Source organism: Carya illinoinensis, chromosome 4 (assembly GCF_018687715.1).
Source record: "Carya illinoinensis cultivar Pawnee chromosome 4, C.illinoinensisPawnee_v1, whole genome shotgun sequence".
NCBI lineage: Eukaryota > Viridiplantae > Streptophyta > Magnoliopsida > Fagales > Juglandaceae > Carya > Carya illinoinensis.
Window position 1 is genome coordinate 20,585,551 of NC_056755.1, and position 18,996 is coordinate 20,604,546.

The 18,996-nt window shown below is 37.9% G+C and overlaps 1 protein-coding gene across 1 annotated transcript; it reads left to right on the forward strand.

Annotated features, from left to right (window-relative positions):
- Positions 1-2,208: 2,208 nt before the first annotated feature.
- LOC122306346 lies at positions 2,209-18,320 on the forward strand. Its single transcript, XM_043118774.1, has 8 exons — positions 2,209-2,478; positions 3,151-3,991; positions 4,191-4,330; positions 4,442-4,571; positions 4,887-6,382; positions 9,347-9,416; positions 9,723-9,790; positions 18,048-18,320. Exons 1-8 carry the CDS (start codon positions 2,209-2,211, stop codon positions 18,318-18,320), a joined length of 3,288 nt encoding a protein of 1,095 aa, XP_042974708.1.
- Positions 18,321-18,996: the final 676 nt, after the last annotated feature.

Here is an 18,996-nt window from a genome sequence, read left to right on the forward strand (position 1 = left end):
ATCGACGCAGTCAAAATATTGGAGTCGTCGTTTTAGAAGTACATCACTCGAACTCGGTTGATTTCTATGGTGTGTTGACAGATATTTTGGAATTACGCTACATGGGTTGGCTTCTTGTATACTTGTTTAAATGTGATTGGTGGGATGTTGGCGATCATAGATGAGGCATACGTGTAGGTGACCACGTTACAAGTCTAAATACATCTAAAAAATGGTATCAAGATGAGCTTTTGGCCCTTGCCAATCATTGCTCACAAGTTTTTTACTTAAAAGACCAGAGTTTGGTTGCAAATTGGCAAGTTGTATAAAAGATAACAAACAGGGATGTGTATGACATTCCATCCATCCCAACGAGCCTAGATGATGGTGAGGCATATCAAGAGGAAGATGCTAGCAATGATTATGGTCTAGTCAATCAATGTGACAGTGGTTTGGTGAATCAATTGCATTGAGAGGATGAAGAGCTAGTTGCAATTAATGACTTAACTATGGTACACATTGACTTTGGAAATAATGCTGACCATACTTTTATTGACGATGAGGTGGACGGTGACAATTTCGATGACGATCCCAATACTGAAGATTATGAGGATGGTGATGAGAGTGATTTGCATTCCAGTTCAAAATCAAACTCTAACTAATTTATGATTCAATTATTACTACTAGTTGAGTTGCATAATTTAATTATCAAAACAATTATATGCTTTAATTATAGAACTCAACGTATGAATGATGCTTTGTTTTTTTTCACGATTTGAGTCTTTTAAAACAGGAGCTGACGTGGTACTAGGTTTCTATTCTCTCAAACTTGGGGACCTGTTTTGTGCGAAGTGGTGAGGGCGCCGGCCCTATGCCTCCGACGGCAATTGATGGGTAGGTGGGGGATGGTTGCTTGAGCAAGTCTGGTCTGGATGAGAAGGCCTCGAATGGGAAGGTGGGCTGGGAGCTAGCACGACGCCGGTTTGTGGAAGTTCTGGGAAATAATCCTCAGATGTTGCCGAGTGTTAATATCCCACATAGAGAGCCGAAATTCTTAGATGGAGAGATGTACTTCGTTTTTTCAAAAGCAGAGGTTCAGAGTTCGGCGGAACCGTTTCAGTTTTCTGTGGTCTTGAAGTTCTTGAGGTGAAGGCCGTCGTTGGATCAAATCAGAAGCAGTATCCAAAATCGTTGGGGTCTGAAAGCTGTTCCAGTGATTGGGCAGTTAAAGAATCCACGTAATGTTCTTGTTCGGCTGGTTATGGAGGAAGATTTTATTTCAGTAATGGCTAGGGGAAATTCTGAATTGCTAGGGGTTCCTTATAGGATATTCCATTGGTCTCCTGATTTTATTGAGGAAGAAGATTCACCATGGGTTCCGGTTTGGCTTTCTTTACCTGGTCTTCCACCAAACTTTTTTCAGGAGTCTATCTTACGGAGCATGGTGATGGTATTGGTAAGTTTTTGAAGAGGGATAATGCAACGGCTTGTGTAACACGCCCAGAAGCAGCTCGTATTTGTGTGGAGGTTAATGTGGCTGGTTTGTTACGGAAATCGTTCTGGTTGGGTGCCCCACATGGAGAGAATAGTCATTTTCAAGAAATATTCTATGAATCCGTCCCTAGTTATTGCTGTTCCTGTCGAAAACAGGGGCACACGGAGGAGAGATGTAACCAGAATAGAGTGAGCACGAGGAAGAAGGAGGATCATGGAGGAGGAGGCCAAAATAATTCTGGAAAGGTTGTTTGGAGGGAAGTTGCTGCTAACGGCAAAAAATCTGTTCAGCATGTAAGGCAAGTTGAGGCAGGTGAGTGTTCGAAGGCTAGGAGGCAGATGATTCTGGATAAAATTTTTGAACGGCAAAAGGAGAAGGCAGAAGCTACAGTTCCTATCTTTTTTATTTCTCCGTTAGGTATTGGGTTTGATCGGGTTGAAGAGCAGTTTCATGAGGTGCATCCAACGGAACCAGTACAGATTTCAGAAAAACAGGGGAGTTTTTGTGTAATGGCTCAATCAGGAACTGCTTTTTGTGGGTTGTAGGAAATGGTTGAGGACTTGGCTCTTGTTACGATGAAGGTACAGCAGCTGGTGTCTGAGATCACTGTAGAGCCTCAGGTTGAAAGGAGCCTAGACGGAAGCAATCGGGTAAATGAGTTGGAGTAGGAGGGGGTGCTGGAAATTGTTTTGCCAATTCACTCACCGAATAGGAGTCCTGCTAAATGGAGTGATATGGAGGATGACAATGATTCCGATTCAGGTTCGGAGGCTTTGCACAGTTCTACCATTTCAAGACCGAGAAGTATATTGAGAATGATAGATGAATCTTTAGAATTTGAACTTGGGAGTATGGCTAGAGATGGGGATGTTTTCACTTCGGGAAGGTTGGGACCAGGGGAATCTGGCCGAGCAGGATCGAAAGGTGATCAAGATGAAGAATTAAATGAGCTGGCCGCCAAGGTTTTCGATTTAGATCCAGACATGCATGTTCCTCTAAAAAAGGTAAAGGGGTTAAGAAAAGAAAAATCTGTTGTTGAGTTGGAACGGCGAACACGTTCCAAAAAATTTCTTTGAGTTTTTGATGTCTATATTGATTTGGAATATTAGGGGTATTATTTCGTCAAAGTTTCAGCTTCGGCATATTTTCAATAAAAGCCGGCCTTTGGTGGTGGCTATTTTAGAGCCTTTTTTGAATAAAAATAAATGCAGTCGTTGGGCGAGATGGATGGGTTTCCCCTCTTGTGTGAATAATACTGAAGTGGGGGGAAAGATTTGGTTGTTTTGGGCGGCTGAGGTGGATTTTCAGTTGACGGCTTGTTCTGATCAAGCTATTTCAGGTTGGTTTGTGTTTGGGTCAAGGCGAATATTCTCTTCATTCGTGTATGCTAGTTGTTTTCGGGAAAAAATATTGGAGTTATGGAATTATCTCATGCTACAAGATCCGCAAGGGCAACCTTGGTTCATTGGGGGTGATTTTAATATATTTGCGTGGATAGCAAAAAAATTGGGGGCCTTTTTAAGGCACCTCGGGCTAAAGCTAAGTTTAATGATTGGATTAATGGTTGTGCTTTAATAGAGCCTCCTTCTTGTGGCAATACACTCTCTTGGTGTAATGGGCGGAATGGGGGAAGACGTATTTGGGCTCGTTTGGATCGTATTTTGGTTAACATGCAGTTTATTAATTTATTTGAGGGGTCGAATTTCAGTTATCTTTCTCGGTCATCTTCGGATCATGCTCCTATGTTGTTTACTTTGTTTAAGAAGAACATTCCTATTGTGAAGCCATTTAGATTCTTATGTATGTGGGGGTCTCATGATGGGTTTTTGTCTTTGGTGGAGCAGAGTTGGGGTGAATATGTGGAGGGCTGTGCTATGGTGAGGGTGAGTAGGAAATTAAAAAGATTGAAGCATGTCCTGATAAAATGGAATAGGGAAGTCTTTGGTCGAGTTGAGGTGGAGATTAATAGACTTGAAAATCAGATTCGATGTCTTGAGGATGATCTTGTTAGAAATTTCTCTTTGCAGGTGGAAGAAGAGATGCTACAAGCTAAAAAGGCTCATTTACAATGGGTGAATCGGGAGGAGATGTTAGCTTGCCAAAAATCTCGCATTAAGTGGTTGGCTGAGGGGGACTCCAATTCTAAGTTTTTTCATACTACGATGAGGGTAAAGAAAAAAAATAAAATAGTTGATAAAATGATGTTGGAGGATGGAAGGGCACTAGAGTCGGCAAAAGAAGTGCACTTGGAGGCAGTTCAGTTTTATCAGGGGCTCTTCACAGGATCTAATGTCAGTCTGCAGGAACCTGAGTGGGCGTTGTTATCTTCAGTGGTGACAGATGCGGAGAATGAGGTATTGTGTAGGTTGCCGTCGGAAGAGGAGGTTTATAGGGCTCTTCGGTCTATTCCTATGGATAGTAGTCCAGGACCGGATGGTTTTTCAGCTACTTTTTTTTATTTGGCTTGGGATATTGTGAAAGCTGACCTTGTGGATATGGCAAAGGAAGTCTTTGAAGGTAACCCTTTTTTCTAAGTTTTTTGGTGCGATAAATTTGGTGTTGATCCCGAAGGTGGAAGAACCTATGGGCTTTGGTCAGTTTCGGCCTATAAGTTTGTGTTCGGTGGTTTACAAAATTATGACAAAGATTATGGCTTCACGTCTGGCGCCTATTCTTGATAAAATTATTTCTAAGGAACAGGTTGCTTTCATCCCAGGTCAGAGTATTTTTGATAATATGGCCTTGGCTCAAGAATTAGTTCAAGGGTTGAGTAGGAAGGTGAGAGGAGGTAATGTGATGTTAAAGCTGGATATGGCAAAGGCGTATGATCGTGTGAATTGGAAATTCCTTCTTGAGGTTTTACGTAGACTGGGTTTCTCGGAAAAGTGGAGGAATATTGTCTTCAACACTATTTCTTCTCCTTTTTATTCTATTATGTTGAATGGATGTTCAAAAGGTTTTTTCCAGGCTTCGAGGGGTGTCCGGCAAGGGGACCCTCTCTCACCTTATTTGTTTATTTTGTCACAGGAGCTCCTTTCGCGCATGCTGCATCGGAAGTTCAGTCTTGGGCTTGTTAAGCCTTATCATCCAAGGGAAGGTACTCTTATTACTCATTTGTTATATGCGGATGATGTCTTAATTTTTACTAATGGTGCGAGAGTATCTATGAGGAAGCTCATGGCAACTCTTCATTGTTATGAGAAGATTTCGGGCCAATTAATTAGTCCAAGTAAGTCTACAATTTTTTTTCCTTCCCATATGTCTTTGGCGAGAAGAAATGATCTCAAGGGAATTTCTGGTTTTGAAGAGGGCTCTTGGCCGTGCGTATATTTGGGTGTTCCGTTATATTTGGGAAGGCTGAAAATTTCTTTATTTGATGGTATCTTGGCTAGAATTCAAAAAAAACTTGCAGGGTGGAAGAGTAAGATGCTCTCGTTTGGTGGTAAGATTTTGCTTTTACGACATGTTTTAAATAGCATGCCTATACATATTTTGTCGGTTGTTAAAGTGCCCAAGGCAGTTTTTGGGATGATTAACAAGATTTTTTCAAATTTTCTTTGGGGGTCTTCGCTGGGGAATAAGAAACGTAAATGGGTAGCGTGGCATCAGATTTGTAAGCCAATGGAAGAGGGTGGTATTGGTATTAGAGACTTGGTGGAGGTGCAGCAATCTCTTTTTATGAAGTTTGGATGGAAATTGGTTACGGGGGTGTCGCTATGGGCAGATTTTTTTCGGGAAAAATATCTTCACCGGGATCATGTTTATAATGTAATGACTAAGAATAAAGGGTCACGGTTTTGGAAGGGGATTATGGAGGTGATGCTTAGAATTTTTCAAAACTCTCAGTGGTTGATAGGGGCTGGGAATATTAATTTCTGGATGGATAATTGGCTAGGGGGAGGTCCATTGAAAGACTTGTGTCTGGTGGTGGGAAGTGAGCACCTGCAGGTTGTTGAAGTTTTTGATGGGAGGGGGCCTAAGCTGGACGTTTTAAGCCAGCTGGTTCCGTCAGGTATATTGCAGCAGATTGTGGTGGCAAACGTGAGGCTTAGATCAAGGGCAGATGCTATCATATGGAAGAATACGATGGACGGCAACTTCACAACAAAATCTGCTTGGGACATATGTAGAGAACGGGGGGACTTATGTGAGTGGAGGAGGTGGCCTTGGCTTGATAAAATTCCTAAAAAAATGTCTTTTCTTTGCTGGAGAGTAAAAAGAGGAGTAGTGCCAACGGATGATGTAATCCAGTGGTTGGGAATTCCTTTAGCTTCTAAATGCCATTGTTGTATAGACTCAAAGTCTGAAACCTTGCAACATACTATGTGTGAGGGTTTAAACGCCCAATTGGTTTGGAAATATTTTGCTGATATTTGTCAAATCAAGTTGCCTCAGATCAGAAACTGGAAAGGGATGATGGGTTTTTGGTGGAGGAGAGCTGCAAAAATTAATCAAGCTGGGTGGATTCGTGGAGTGATGCCCATTGTTATTTCTTGGTGCCTTTGGAAGGCTAGGTGCTCGGCAAGGATGGAAGGAGCTACATTTCAGGTAAAGGATATTATTAGACAAGTTAAAATTGTGATTTATAATATGTCCCAAAATTTGAAGAATTTTCAGGTTATGAAGCGTAATGATTGCTTAGTTATGGAAGGGTTACAGGTGCCAATTATTCCTATTAAGAAAAAACAAGTGTCCTTTGTTAAATGGGAGTTGCTGAGGGGGGGTATGATGAAATTGAATGTTGATGGTGGGGCTCGTGGGAATCCAGGTGATGCAGGGGGTGGGGGTATTATTCGAGATTGTTCTGGGAGTTGTATTGCTGGCTTTGCGCATCATTATGGGGTTACTAGAAATACGGTGGCTGAATGCCGTGCTTTATTAGATGGATTGAGGATTTGTAAAAATTGGGTTTGCATAACGTTTTAGTTGAATCTGATTCTAAGGTTATTTTGAATTGGTTGGCCTCTGGGATTTGTTGTCTTTGGTTTTTGTGGGATTTTTGGGAAGAGATAAGGGACATTTCCATAGAGATTAATGCTCGGTTTTGTCATATTTTTCGTGAAGCTAATATGGTTGCAGATTTTTTAGCTAAGAAGGGGTCTATGGGGGAAAATATAGATTTTTTTGGGATGGATTTTCAGTATATACGGCTTAGAGGTTTAATTCGTCTTGATCGGATAGGGATGGCTTTTATTAGAGAGAAATGATCTTTTTGTGTTGGGTGGGATTTGTTTAAAGGTATTCCCCCGCCATAAGTGAGGGTTTTATTAATAATATTGGGGTAGGGGCTCCTCTCGTACATGGGGTCCTGACTCTTATTCAAAAAAAAAAAAAAAAGAATGATGCTTTGTTTGTTACGCATGTATCTTCTGGAGATATTATTATTAGGAGATAGCAGATCTATTTGAGTAAGAATAATGTATTGGTCTTACGGATTATTAAATGTTTGAATGTAGACTTGTGCAGTAAATTTGAATGTAGACTTTGTTTGGTTCAAGATTTCGAGTCGCATTGGTGAAACTCGACTTGTGATGTGCATTTTTTGTGTGGAAGTGATAGTTGGTGGTTGGGTTAGATATTTTTGTGTATTTTGTTTAGTACTAGGAATGGTGAAAAACTGGATTTGATATGTGTGAAATATTTTTTATGTGCCCAAAATTTTTTATTAATCATGATCTACTACTCCATGGTGTAAATTACAGATTTGAATATAGTTTAGGCCTAAGGAAGGATTAGGCCACCATGAACAATAACTCATGTGAATTGGAATACAAAGACCAGGGGAGATGAAGCTGGGAACTAATTATGATAATAAATCTTTTTCGCATTTAGAAGGAAAAAGATGACTGTCCTTGATTGTGTAGAAAATATGAAAACGTTAAGCTTTGATATATTGTATGTTTTTGGACTGCACAAAAATAAGAGGAACTGTCCTGAGAAAATTTCTTTGAGACTCATAGAAAATCCCCATTCGAATGCAGCTACCCATCCCCAATGCGACTCGAAATCTTGCTTTATACTCATGTTTATGTCATATTAATTCTTACTGAGTAATATGATATAACCAAAAGTTGTAAGACACTTGTTTACATGTTAGGATTTCTCGTATGACATAGACCAGCACTACATAGAGCGTTGTTTTATGTGAAAAGAATCAACCTAATAACCAATGCTCTTCGGATTCTTTTCTTCTGGTAAGTTTTAATTACTCCATTTTTCCTATTTAATGACAGCAAAGGTTCATTGTGTAATTTAGAGTAATCTCAATTAAATGTCTCAATCTCGTCAAGAGCTTCATGTATATATATACTATAAACCAAACGGTAAGTTATAGAAATAGCTGGTGACATTAGAGCTAAATAAAATGGGCTAATGTAGAGGTTGTTCATGGGAACCTGGCGCCTTTAATTGTTAGGCTTTAGAAACATTATAGTTCCAGATATGACATTTTTTATGGACAGCAATTGTTACTATTAATGAATCAAGGCCGAAATACTTGATGGCCCAAAATGATAGTTGCCCAAGTAGGCCATCAGGCAATAGCAGGACTATTAATTCATGCAAGATAACAAATAGAGGCTTCCCGAAAGTACCATTCTATCCAAAATACTTGATGGAGTTTATGATGAGGCCTGTTAGCAAGGCACGGTAAAGAGGCTCGTTTACGGGGGAAAATGAAATATTTGGCAGCAGTTTTCGAAGGATAGTCCCTTCAGACAACAGTATGGGGGTTGGTGTATTTGCTGGATTGCATTTACCATGGTTTAACACTTTCATTTCCTTCACCAAGTCAAAGACTCCATTTTCACTCTGCATTTGTGAAAACTGAGGGTGCGTCTGCGAAACAACTGTAGCTTCCAAGCTATAGCAACAAGAAGTTCAACACTCTTGGCTTGTTTATTTCCTGAGTACTAAGAAACCCAGTAAGTCCTGCATTACCTTTAATCTCCACTGTTCAACAATGGGTTAATATGCTAATGTGTGATGATATTTTTAAAGGTCTCAAATATGGGTTGGTTAGCAAGAAACACAGCTGTTCTTTTGAACAAAATCCGGGGATGGGTTACGGTTTTGAAAAAAATCTCATCTTTAAGACGTGACCCTAAGTACTCGAAGCCACCCAAACTAGGTTCTTTTACTCTAGACAGAAGATTATTAAGGACACAAACATTGTCGATGGTAGGAGGATCATATGCATGTGAAATCTGGTTTTATTTATTTATTATTTTTTTATAACTTACCTCTTTAAATATTTATCTAGAACTAGTATAAGCATGTTTTGAGCTTCAGCAACTAGGGTTCTTACATGAGAAGATGCACTATTTTAGAAGCACTAATTGCCAGGACTTCGTACTCGTTTAAGTTTTTGGAAATTATCAGTTTACATTTTCTATTATTTCCAATAAAGTTCCTTTCAACTAGGTCTCTACAGTTTGGGTAAATTAAAGCTATGTGTTAATTTATTGTTTGGGCATTAATAGATTATACTTTGGGTAAAGTTGGGTCATATGTTGAAGTTTGGACATTATTAGATACATGTATCTGTATATATAGTGCATACATTTATAAGTATATTTATATGTACTTATAAATGGACTTTTTTGTCACTTGGATGGATCACACTCTTGTGCTAATTTGTTGTTGGTAACACATATGGTTCATAAACATTTGTCCATTATTTGTACCTAACTTCAAAATTGGGTTGTGGTTGGTTATGTAACGGTGCAGCCTATGAGAGGAACTAAGAATTCACGAGGTAGTCGTGCTACTAATCATGCATCAGCTCTTGGTAGAGGAGAAGAAACACAGCCTCAAGCAAGCATTCTAAGAGATGAGACAGTCTCATTTTTAGATGCCTCCACTCAAGGATAGAGTGAGATCCCTCCGGAGGTGACAATTCCAAGTAATGAGGCTTCACAGTCTAACATTGATATACCTGCAGGTATAGTCCTTCTTACATTTGTTTTGGTTTGTTCCTAGTAATTAATATTAAGTACTCATAGCAGTTACTATCCATGTGTTACATATATGTCCTTAATTGTATGGTCTTCTTCTCTAGCTCCACTTGGAAAAAGAACAAAAAAAAAAAAAAAAGGTGGAAGGAGACCAACTAAATGCACAGAATTTGACCACATTCGCAAATTTGGCAAAATAGCAGTGGAAATTAATGAAGGCCAAAGAGGAGTATCATGTCAGAATGCGACGTTGTTTTCAACATGCATGACCTGGATTTTCAAGCTTTATGCAGACATGCGGCATACAAGCTGGAATCGTGTTGATATCCAAAACAAGGAAGAGCTAACGGATCATGTCCAGGTAATTGTTTTTGTGCCAAATAATGCAAAAACAACTTGAATCCAATAATAATTTACATTACTTATATAATTTGTGATGCCCTCGAACCCCACGTGTGGAAATTCGGGAATCGAGACGTCCAGGATTATGACAACACGGGTCACGCATCCCAATGATAAGTGTCTAGTGTGTATACATGTAGAAAGTGTACAAGAAAATCGCAGCGGATAAATTAATTAAGTCAACTAAGTACCAGAATTTTAAATACAAGTTTACCAAACTAAAAGTAGTTTAGAAAATAATTATACAATTATCCCAAAAATGTAATACAAAAGGCAAAATACCTAAACAAGTAGGAAAATAAGTATCAATACACAAAACCCAGGCCACTCCTCTGGCGGAGCCAAAGCCTTCGGCTCTACTCATCATCATCTGCATTAAAATCTATGGTGCCATTTCATGGTACTACAAGTTGTCGAATACCATAAGAATCTAAGATTGCAAGTCTCAGTAATTAATAACCCAAACAACCCAAGAGATAGAAATACATTTGTGCAACCAACAATATGCATTGAACCCAAAACATCATTTTTCCCAAAATGACTTATTTTCCAATGCACACCAAAAGATCTCATTTAATCCAAAAACATATCTAGTAAAATAATTACCCACCATTTTTCAAGAAAATGACCCATTAACCAATTAATATTGTAGGCGGGAATCACAAGCAAGACTCTACCACCATCCCTGCTTATCACCATCCCTACCACGTGCACCTTAAGCGGGAATCACAGTTGGGACAACCACCATCCTTGCTTACCACCATTCCTACAGTTCCCACTACAGGTGGGAATCGCAGGTGAGACTACCACCATCCCTACTGCATGCATTGTAGGTGGGAATCACAGGCGGAACTCTACCACCATCCCTACAGTCTCTTTGTCCTCTCTCTCAATTATTACCAATCATTTATCACAAATCAACCCAAATTTTTTTCTCACATGAAAACCCAATTTTTTAGGTACAACGGATAAATATGCATGCCATAATGCAACAAAAATCATGATACCAAACACAACATAATACACACAAGCACAATTTATCTCATTAAACAAACTATCCTAAAATCCAACCCGACCCCCATACTCAGACTCCAAGTCTTGCATAACCAGCCAACTGCAAAAAAGTTAATAGTGTAACAATATAATTAAATCTCAATAAATTCTTTAAGAAATTACTTACAATGCTAAAATATAATTTTTGAAGGAGCACGAAGGTGCTGGAGGTGGCAGCACAGCAACGTAACAGCGCAAATTCAGACAAGTCTGTGGGTCTTAAAATACCTAATCTTGAACTGAGACAAACGAAGACTTGGAATGGCTAGGGAAGGGCTTAGAGGTGTTGTTGAAGCTAATGGTGGTGGTGGTGGTTGGTTGTGGGTGGTGGTTGAAAGACAAAACACCCAAATCAGAAATGGGAATGGAGGGGCTTCAAGGGTGGCGGATCAGGGCTGAGGTTGGGTAGTTTGGGTGGCTAGAGGGCCGACGACAGTGTGATAAAAAGTTGGTGGCCAATGGTGGCGTGACGTTAGAGCACGAGCTCAAGGGAGTAGCATCTTGGAGATGTTCATGGGGCATAATGGTGGTGAGGGAGGAGCTGAAAACGAGTGGGGAAGTTTGCCGGCCAGAGGGGAAGAGATTGGAATGGGTGGTGTTGCTCACAGACTGTGCACGGCTGGGCAATGGGCGGTCAAACAAATGGATGGGGAGAAGGAAGGGGAGTTTTCACGCGCTGGAGGAGAAAGAAGCAAAGGAAAAGAAGAAGAAAATATGAAAGAAAGAAACAGAGGAAAAAGAAGAAAGAAAAAGGGGAAAAAGAAAAGGTGAGGGAGAGAAATGAGGTTCAATCCTTACAACCTTGGTCACAAAATTGATCTAACGAAAAGAATTTCAAAACAATGACTTAAATTAAAAACATAGTAACTAAATAAAATGAAATAGTAAATCCAACAATAAAATAATTTAAAATGAAGAACATTTTAAATAATATAACAATAATTATTAACAAGGAAGACACATTGAAATAAATTTCACAAATTAAAATATCATAAAATAATATAACAAAACTCTTATAAATTTTAAAACAAGAGGACCAATAATAAAATAAATTAAATAATTATTTACTTAAAATACACGAAAACAACGGGGTATCACAACTTGACTTTAACAAACCTTTTGAGATTGAATGTGATGATTTAAGAATAGGGATTTGAGCCGTTTTGATGTAGGATAGGCAGCCCATTGCCTTCTTCAGCGAGAAGCTAAGTGGGGTGTTCCTAAAGTACCCTATTTATGACAAAGAGCTTTATGCTCTTGTTCGTGCTTTAGAGACTTGGCAACACTACCTATGGCCTAGGGAATTTGTGATTCACACCGATCATGAATCATTAAAGCATCTCAAAGGACAAGGTAAGTTGAAAAGGAGGCATACTTGATGGATGAAATACATTAAGACCTTTCAATATGTCATCCATTACAAGCAAGGTAAGGAAAATATTGTTGCTGATGCTTTATCATGGAGGTATGTCCTTCTTACTTCTATGAGTGCCAAAATGCTTGGATTCAAATATGTGAAAGACATGTATGTTGATGATGCTGATTTTTTTTATGTGTATATGGGATGTGATAAGATGAGATTTAATAAGTTTTACAAGTATGATGGTTATTTGTTTAAAGAAAGTAAATTGTGTGCATAGTTGTTTTATACGTGAGTTATTGGTACGTGAGGCACATGGTGGGAGATTAACGGGACACTTTAGTATCAAGAAAACATTAGATATTTTGCATGAACATTTGTTTTGGCCTAAAATGAGAAGAGACGTCAATCACATTTGTCGCAGGTGCATTACATGTAGAAAGGTCAAATTTATGTTTTTGCCACATGGGTTGACCCTTACCCGTTCCTAATGAGCCATGGATAGACATATCTATGGACTTTGTTTTGGAGCTGCTTAGGACAAAAAGGGATAGAGATTCTATTTTCGTGGTTGTAGATAGATTTAGCAACATAGCACATTTCATTCCATGTCATAAAACTGATGATGCCACAAACATTGCTGACTTGTTTTTCACGGAGATAGTGCGACTTAAGGGTGTCCCTAGGAGTATTGTTTACGATAGTGATTTTAAATTCCTTAACTACTTTAGGAAGTTTTTGTGGGGAAAATTGGGTACTAAGCTTTTATTTTTCACTACTTGTCATCCATAGATTGACGGCTAGACTGAAGTAGTTAATAGAACTTTAATTCAGCTTTTATGCACTATTGTTCAAAAGAATTTAAAAACTTGGGATGATTGTTTGCTATTTATGGAGATGAATATAATAGGACCATGCATACTACTTTTCATATTCTCCTTTTAAAATTGTTTATGGATTACCTAGGAGTATTGGGTGTGGGTTCACATGCACAAAGAAAGATTTTCAACCCATAAAAGAACTAAGTTGCATCCTCGAGAAGATGGACCATTCCAATTTCTTTAGAAAATTAATGATAATGCATATAAAGTGGATCTTCTAGGTGAGTATAATGTGTCTGCTACTTTCAATACTTTTGATGTAAGTGAAGATTTGAGGTCAAATCCTTTTAAGGAGAGGAGGAAAGATGGGCACCAAGGTGGACCTAGTCTTAAAGATACTTTATAAGTTCCATTAAGGCCAATTACAAGGTCAAGAGCCAAGAAGATTAAGGATTTGCACAATCCACTTGGAACGAAGCTAGCAAGACTCCAACATTCAAGATGGATTTAAAGGAAGAAGAACTGTTGTTGATTCATTTGATACAAGTTATGGAAGAGGGTAACAAAATAACTTAAAGGTTATGGGCACTTGAAGGCTTTGAACTTGTTTAACTCATTAAAAGGGCTTTTCATTAGTTATAGAAATTAGTTTAGAATAATTGGGATTGAGGATGCGTAGCTCACATATGTCTTATGTTTTATTAACTAAAGTTTCGAGAGAGCTTTTTATTGTATGCACTTAAGGGGGGTGCCAACCACATGGTTATTTTGGGAAGAATTAATTTTTCAGTTAGGGTTTCTATTGGGAAGGCCATGTAATATTCTACCAAGGGCTTTTTCGGAAGAAATACTTTGGGCACCTAGGGTTTCTTTTATTTTGGGCATATTTAAGCTTGCAGCCGTGCAACACTTTTTCTGGTTAGACAAATGATGATTATTTCATTATGAGTTGAGTTTATCTCATCTTCTTCTTAAATGAACTTTTGAATTTGTCAAAGGTAAATCACAATCTTTGTGGCATTACTCCTTGTAATCTGGTTCTTGAAACGAGTCTAGATTTTTATATAATTTAGGTTCTTGAAACGAGTTCCTTAATGGGTCTAAGTTTTTCCATTAACTTGATTTTGACTTTCTTGGGTGAATCTTCAAATTGATTGTGGGTTTAAGGGATTCCATTCATGCGGGATTTTGTTTTAATGTTTGTATGTCCCAAGTGATGATCTTTATGAGGATGTTGAGGACTTGGCCCAAAGAGACAAGGCAAAGACCTAGTGTCTTTTATGATTTTCCACTTAAGTTTTCAATACAGCTTGAGTTTTGTAGCATATGACTTTAAACTGTTGTGATTAATACTTTTGTTGTTCTCTCTACAAATTTCAACAAATTGCATTTTATTTATAGGGTTAAATATTAAAATAGTTCCTATGGTTTTAAGACAAATTAGTCCTCAAGTATTAACTTGAATTTGACTTCTTCTAGTTTCAAACTTTAATCAAATTAATCATTCCGTTACTATTCCGTTAGTCAAATATTAGAAGTGCCAGATCAACACCAAAAAATATTTGATAAATATCGATCATCGCATTAAAAAAAACACAAAAATAATATAAAAAAACATTTAAAATTAAGAAAAGATCTAAATAAATTTCAATTTTCAACTTTGATTAAGATCTGATGTATATGGGTCAAATATTTATTATTATTGACCTGGTACTTTTAGGCCGAATTAGTGACCAAAGTATTAATTTGATCAAAGTTTTTTTTTTTTTGATGGAAATATGCTTCATTGCATTCATTCATAAACGAAGTTACAACTGTGACTTATCAATATAGGAGAACCAGACTATAAGTCAACTAACGCAACTGCTCAGGAGCTTCCCCACCAACAAATTTCTTTGTGACGGACATTGTCTAAACTTCTACACCTTTTCTCCTAACAACAGTCAAAAGAGAAAGCGTTCTGTCAAAACCAGAGCTGAAACAACCTTCCTTCCGAAGAAGAGAGGTACACACACGCTCCATCCTCCCAAGGAGGAAGAGTACAACCACACTCTCTCCTCCCAATGAGGAAGAGTACTAACACCTACCTTCCTCCAAAAGAGGAGTAGGACAAACACCCACATTCCTCCAAAAGAGGAGTGGGACAGTAGCCTATTTTTATTATTTTTAAACAACTAAAACAGATTAACTACAAAATAAAAAAAGCCTGGAAAAACAAATGGGCCCAACCTGAACTAAAGGCCCTGCCCGAGCTAAAGGTCCAGCCCGTAGGAACATGGGGGCCCAACTCGATTAGGGTTTCATCTCAACACAAAGCCGCTGCCACCCATCTTCGTCCCTACAAGCCTCTGCATCCTTCCCCCGCCCGGCTCCTGATCAGCCCTTCATCCCTATAGGTTTCAACAGAAAGTTCTTTGGCCGCTCCGTGGAGGATGCGGCGTACTCCCTGCACAATGATTACATCCCCGTCTCCGTCACCAGCCCACAACCACCAAAACACTTCAGCTAGACTAAACGGACACAGAGACAAAACCAAAACCAAAATAGAGACGAAACCGAGGCTTATTCCAGACACCCAATCAAAAAAACCAGATCTAACCAGATCTAAACAACCAAAACGAAATTAAAGAAGAACTTAGAAAACCCTCTAACACTGCAACACCCAGTTTCCGCCACCAACCAAAGGAGTAACCACCATTAGTTGCATCCAGACTCCACCCCAACCCCTTTAAAACCTCCATGCAGCTCGGCTTACAACCCGAAAACAACCCTCTGTTTTCCATGGTAAAACAGAGATCCTTTACCCCGCGGGAAGCACTCCAAGCCAACATGCAAAAACATCATCTCCAGGAGCAAGTACCCAAATCAACTCACACCGTAACCCTCTGAGAAAAACCCCACAGAAGACTATACCAAAACAGTTAGGAATCTCGCCCAAAAACAAAACCAAGAACCTCCACCCCCAAAATGAAAACCTCTCCACCCAGCTGGGTGTAAAAAAAAAGTTAAGGTCTCGGGACACAGCCTCTCGTGGAGGCCTCCGGACATCGATCTTATTTTAAGAAGAAAAGCAATGAAAAGCAGAAAGAAGAAAGGGTTGGGGAAGGGAGGGAGGAGCTTCTTTAACCTAGAGAGAAGATAGAGATTCTCTCACTAGAATACCTCGTTGTATTAATTTGATCAAAGTTGAAAGTAGAGTAAAGACTTCAAAATTAAAATTTAGAGACTAATATGTATTAGAGCTAGGCAAACCACAAGGACTATTTTAGTATTTAGCCCTTATTTATATGATGTAATTTTTTAATAAAAAACTTTATGTGTAGTAACTTTTATGTACTTTTTTAGCACTCCACTAATGTGATTGGCTATGTCATTTTTTAATATAAATTAACTACTTTGGCTAATCATATTAGTGGAATACGCAATAAATAGGCAGCAAAAATAATTGTATGAAGTAGAATTTTTTTTTAATATCTTGCTCTTAAATAATGATTTTTAACCGTTATTAGTGGCATTTGATATCTCATATTTTCTAATCATTATTAATCCTAGAGGGACCACATGTTACATGTATATATACTAAAAATACAAATATATATATTAAAATTAAATTTTACTCCCTTTCATTATTTACTAAATTTGTAATTTTAATATAGTAAACATGAAGGGATGAGATAACATTGCAAAATTTAATTTTATTTAATAGTGTTGCCATTACCCCAGATCTTTTCGAAGATTATATTGCCTTACAAAATCGACCAAACATACAAAAATTGATAGTTTGTGTTTAGTCATGCTTCAAGTGGAGCACTATTCTCACAAGCCAAATTTTTACTCGTCTTATAGCCCACATTAAACTATTGAAAATGTACATGATTTACATCATTCAGGAGGTTACTAGCTTGTATACTAGAGTCTCTCAAATTGTTCTATACATTTAAATCAAGGTCTAAGATGGCTACTTTAGGAAATTGTAAATAGAGGAAATGCATTTTTATTTTCACCTCCACTTGAAAACTAAGGTAGCAAGACTGATCCTTTTATTAAGAGTCATTAGAGAGTTAATTAAATCATAGGAAGTTAATTATTATAACTTAAGACTGGTGTGGATCAGTTAGTTAATGATTTATTTAATTGAAGAGTAGTTACCAAGTTCTCTAGTACCGTTGATCTTAACCCATCGGTCATGTGCTTTAACCAATTTACCAATGACCTTTTTGCTCACTACAACAAATTTTACTTTTAGGGACGAAATTTGTTTGGGATGAAATTTAAATTTCATCTCAAAACATGGAAAACTTTATAAATCCGTTCGAACAGATACATATTCTTTCAAATTGGATATTTTGGGATGAATTAAATCGTCTCCAAAAGTCTAAATCGTTTGAATTGATCAAATTTTGTTTGAACATATCATTAAGCCTATTCGAATGCAATATAATATGTTTGGATGAAACATAAATGTTCAAACGGTGATTACCTTGTTCAAATGAGATTATTTAATTGTAATAATATATTATTAAACAAGTCCAAATATTAAAGTAATACATATTTTTTCTATTAATTTGTTATCATTTCCAAAATAAATAAAAATGTGTATATATTATATATTATGATTTACAATGAATTAAAATATTTACGAATTCATAAATTAATTTTATATAATTAATTTAAAAATATTTTATTTAAATAAATATTACTTTAAAGATTGTGTCATTTTTTTTATTATTGTGAACGTTAAGTATAATCAAAAGAGAACATAATTAACAATAAAGAGGCTAGCAAACCCTAAAAATAAAAACTACACATTAATTACATCCCAAAATGAGTTAGTTCTATACAAGATACAAAAAGTAAAATAATAACTAACAATATCTATTTGATAAGTAAATTAAAATCTTCCTGTAAGGTATATAGTGTCTATCCAAGTCTTTAAGCTTCTCCATGATGGGCCAATGAACTCCTGCTTCATAATTTGGCAGTGCTCCGCCAATAGAGCTCGTACCTCATCAAAAGTTTCCCCATTAGGTTGTCTCTCAATACCAGCAACAACAGTAGAAGTTGGATTAGCAGACAGATGCAAATCCTATACTGCAGGAGTCTTCGGCAAGGGACCCTTGCACTTGCTGAATATGATCTTGTTAACAGGCCCAATTTGTAGCGACATTCGCTCACTTGAAGTCACTATAACTGCCGATTGGAGTAGGATGTTAAATATCAGCAGTGCAAATGGTAGACTACCTCCACTTGAATAGCGTGACTCTGCTCAAATGCAGAGGAAGAAATACAATACTAGATCAATCAGCTCCCCTTGTGCTATCCGTAACAAAAATCTAGCTCGTTCGACCCCGAAATCAATCTTGTGTTTTTTCTGATCAATGTTATACCCGACAATCAGATTAAGCATTCTGAAAAATGCTATACAGTCGACCTATCGGATCACTTTGTTGCCATCATATGGAGGAGCCAAAGGGTCTCGCACTAGCTCACGAGCTTGATCTTCTATGAGACTATCATCAGGTACCTCATCGCCACCCTCACTATCATTTGAGTCAGCATCCAACTCGTTGGTCTCTACATCCAACATTGGTGATGATGATACAGCTAGTGTGTTCGCATTAGATGGTGCAATCGTTGCTATCAGTGTAGCTGCTACAAGATATGAGCCGGGCTCTCCCCGCAAATCAAGAAACTCAGCAATAACGCGGGGAGAGAAGATAATACTCACTCTCTAGACTAATAAGTTGTAGCACAGAGCCTCACCAAACTGCTCTCCCATGGCACAGTAAAACTCACCAACCATCTCAGGATATGCTGTGCCCTACTACCGATAGATTGGTGTCTATCCACAATCGGTGATGATGTTGTGTATGCTCCATCCCTCTCAAGTAAGATTGTGGAAGTCATCCAAAATGATCTCCTGCTTAACTA

Bases quoted from the DNA above. Each gene is read 5' to 3' on its own strand.
- LOC122306346 (XM_043118774.1), top strand. From the start codon at position 2,209: ATGGAGGATGACAATGATTCCGATTCAGGTTCGGAGGCTTTGCACAGT. The intron at 3,992-4,190 runs GTAACCCTTTTT...CTTTCATCCCAG, and splicing joins GGCAAAGGAAGTCTTTGAAG to GTCAGAGTATTTTTGATAAT. The intron at 9,417-9,722 runs GTATAGTCCTTC...AGCTTTATGCAG, and splicing joins TAACATTGATATACCTGCAG to ACATGCGGCATACAAGCTGG.